We start from the raw sequence: 1681 nt of genomic DNA on the forward strand, positions 1-1681 counted from the left end.
TAACATTTGTTGCCTTTTTACACTTTCTTTTATGAACCTTTAATATCCTATGACTTTTTCTAAATTTATACATTAATCTTTCTATGATTTATACTTAGGACTTCATAGATTAAATATATTAGTTTTTATCAGTCAAATAGATTATTTTTTATATCCTTTCTCCATAGCATATTCTCATTTATAATTTTTCAACTTATGGTCCAATTATTGATATTTTCTCCCCTTATTTCTACCAAATACTTTTTATTCAGAGAGAGCTACTGAACCTAGGAACAGATTTTCCAAGTAGCAATGGCAACCACAATTTGCTACCAAAGAGATCAAATTTTTAGCCCCAAATAAATGGACATCTCCCTGGGTTTGGATTAAGGATATTCCTGTCATTCAGGGTAATTATTATTTGGAGTGAATTCTGTGTTTCTTTTCAGCTGATTCTGAACAAACCCAGCAGCCACATGGAAATAAACCAAACAAGAAGCTTTCTCCTCCTGGGATTCACAGAGGACCCAGACCTGCAGCCTCTCTTCTTTGGGCTGTTTCTGTCCTTGTACCTGGTCACATTTGCTGGGAACCTGGCCGTCATCCTGGCCATCATCTCAGACCCCCATCTCCACACCCCCATGTACTTCTTTCTCTCCAACCTGTCATTTGCAGACATCGGTTTCACCTCCACCACCATCCCAAAGATGCTATGGAACATCCAGACACAGAGCAAAGTTATCACCTATGGAGGCTGCATCACCCAGATATTTTTTTTCTTCGTATTTGGATGCCTGGACAATTTAATCCTGAGTGTGATGGCCTATGACCGCTTCGTGGCCATCTGCCACCCCCTGCACTACATGGTCATCATGAGCCCCCGGATCTGTGGGCTGCTGGCTCTGGGGTCCTGGAGCCTCAGTGTCACAGGCTCGCTGCTTGAGACCTTGACTATCTTGAGGCTGTCCTTCTGCATGAACATGAAGATCCCACACTTTTTTTGTGATCTTCTTGAAGTCCTGAAGCTCGCCTGTTCTGACAACCTCATCAATAACATAGTGGTGTATTTTGTGGCTATTGTTCTAGGTGTATTTCCTCTCTTTGGGATTTTCTTTTCTTACTCTCAGATTTTCTCCTCCATCCTGAGAATTCCATCAGCCAGGGGCAAGTATAAAGCTTTTTCCACCTGTGGATCTCACCTTTTTGTGGTCTCCTTGTTCTATGGCACAGGCCTAGGGGTCTACCTCAGTTCTGCAGTCACTTCATCCTCTAGGACAAGTCTGGTGGCCTCTGTGATGTACACCACAGTCACCCCCATGCTGAACCCCTTCATCTACAGTCTGAGGAGCAGGGACATGAAGGGGGCCCTAGGGAGACTCCTCAGGAGGGCACCATCTCTCAATGATGGGTTGTTGTAGGACTCACATAAGTAGCAAGGATCAAACCATTGGTAGGTATTTTTCACAGTCTTGGATATATCTAAACATTAGTTTAATTTTTCTAGTTCTGTAATCATTGTATCTTACTGTGCCTTGACTTTGACTATATTTAAAGATGGTATATTATTTTTCTGGGGCTGTTATGACAAAGTACCATAAGTTAGTTGGCTTAAATAACAAAAATTTATTGCCTCACAGTTCTAGAGACTAAAATTCTGAAATCAAGGGTTAAGCAGGAGTCCATTCATCCTGAAGCTGTGATC

At 41.8% G+C, this 1681-nt stretch overlaps 1 protein-coding gene across 1 annotated transcript; it reads left to right on the forward strand.

Moving 5' to 3' along the window:
- The first annotated feature begins 398 nt into the window (after positions 1 to 398).
- LOC122441002 (olfactory receptor 7C2-like) lies at positions 399 to 1397 on the forward strand. Its single transcript, XM_043467636.1, has one exon. The coding sequence runs from the start codon at positions 456 to 458 to the stop codon at positions 1395 to 1397; it is 942 nt and encodes a 313-aa protein (XP_043323571.1). The 5' UTR covers positions 399 to 455.
- Positions 1398 to 1681: the final 284 nt, after the last annotated feature.

Source organism: Cervus canadensis, chromosome 4, assembly GCF_019320065.1.
Source record: "Cervus canadensis isolate Bull #8, Minnesota chromosome 4, ASM1932006v1, whole genome shotgun sequence".
Classification (NCBI taxonomy): domain Eukaryota; kingdom Metazoa; phylum Chordata; class Mammalia; order Artiodactyla; family Cervidae; genus Cervus; species Cervus canadensis.